Source organism: Arachis ipaensis, chromosome B5 (assembly GCF_059453495.1).
Source record: "Arachis ipaensis isolate K30076 ecotype BB chromosome B5, ASM5945349v1, whole genome shotgun sequence".
Lineage (NCBI taxonomy): Eukaryota > Viridiplantae > Streptophyta > Magnoliopsida > Fabales > Fabaceae > Arachis > Arachis ipaensis.
The window spans coordinates 92,286,915-92,288,235 of NC_142440.1; the positions used below are offsets into that span (position 1 = coordinate 92,286,915).

A 1,321-nucleotide genomic window follows, 5' to 3' on the forward strand; every position below is an offset into this window, starting at 1 on the left:
GCTTGGGGCTCAGTTTTGGCTCAGAATTTGCATAATTCTCTGGTTGAAGTACTGGGAGTTGCGAAATGCCAACGATGCATTCGTGTCTTGTACACCCACGCGTGCATACCCCTTTTTTTTCATAGGCATGAAGAAATGCATTTTCATCATAAATGTGGTAGTTTTCAAGCTAATAGGGTCCAAAAACACCCAAAAAATTCCATACAACATATAAAAATGGGGTGTTTGCTGTTGTGCACTAATAATCCAACCTACTTATGATTCATGCAAATCTTCATGAATATCACAACTAGCACAATAAAGTCTATCTAAACAAGCTTAAAAGCTAAGCAATCACCAAATCAAGCAAGAGCTCAAGAGTATATACAAAAGAGGCAAAAGGGTAGATCTCACCATGGTGGGGTGTCTCCCACTAGCACTTTTGTTTAACGTCCTTAAGTTGGACGATCATGAACTCAATTCTTGTTGCTCTTAGGTGCATCTTCCAAAAGGAATACCTCTATCTCCTTGTTGCTTTTTATCTTTCTACCATGATACAACTTTAGCCTATGCCCATTAACCTTGAAAACGTCGAAGCTTGAAGGATGGCACAAATGATAGACACCGTACGGCTCCGCCTTTTCTACTCAATAAGGTCCTTCCCATCTAGACCTTAGCTTTCCGAGCATCAACCTCAATCTTGAATTGTAGAGGAGGACTAGGTCACCAGCTCTAAATTCCTTTCCTTGTATATTCTTATCATGCACGGCTTTCATCCTTTCGTTGTAAAGTCTTGAGTTCTCGTAAGCTTCTAGCCTCAAACATTCCAATTCCACTAGTTGTAGCTTTCTCTTAATTCCGGCCCCTCCCAAACTTGAATTGCACTCCTTGACGGCCCAATATGCCTTGTGCTCTATCTCCACCGGTAGGTAGAAGCTTTGCCATAGACCAACCGAAAGGGGCTCATGCCAATTGGCATTTTCTATCTCCAACCGGTAGGTAGGCCCATAGTGCATCGGTGAGCTTAGCACTCCAATCCTTTCGGTGTGGCTTCACAATCCTTTCCATTATGCGTTTAATCTCCCGATTGGAAACCTCAACTTGGCCGTTTGTTTGGGGGTGATAGGCCGTGGCTACTTTATGTATGATGCCATATTTCTTCATGAGTCCTTCCATTCTCTTATTGCAAAAATGTGAGCCTTGGTCGTTCACAATTTCTCGTGGTGACCCAAAACAAATTATGTTATTTCTCACAAAGGAAAGGACCACATTAGTATCGTCCGTCCGGGTGGGTATCGCTTCCACCCATTTGGAAACATAATCAACGGCTAGTAGAATATAG

At 42.5% G+C, this 1,321-nt stretch overlaps 1 protein-coding gene across 1 annotated transcript; it reads right to left on the minus strand.

Moving 5' to 3' along the window:
* Positions 1 to 626: 626 nt before the first annotated feature.
* LOC107640757 (uncharacterized) lies at positions 627 to 995 on the minus strand. The gene has a single exon (XM_016344256.1). The coding sequence runs from the start codon at positions 993 to 995 to the stop codon at positions 627 to 629; it is 369 nt and encodes a 122-aa protein (XP_016199742.1).
* Positions 996 to 1,321: the final 326 nt, after the last annotated feature.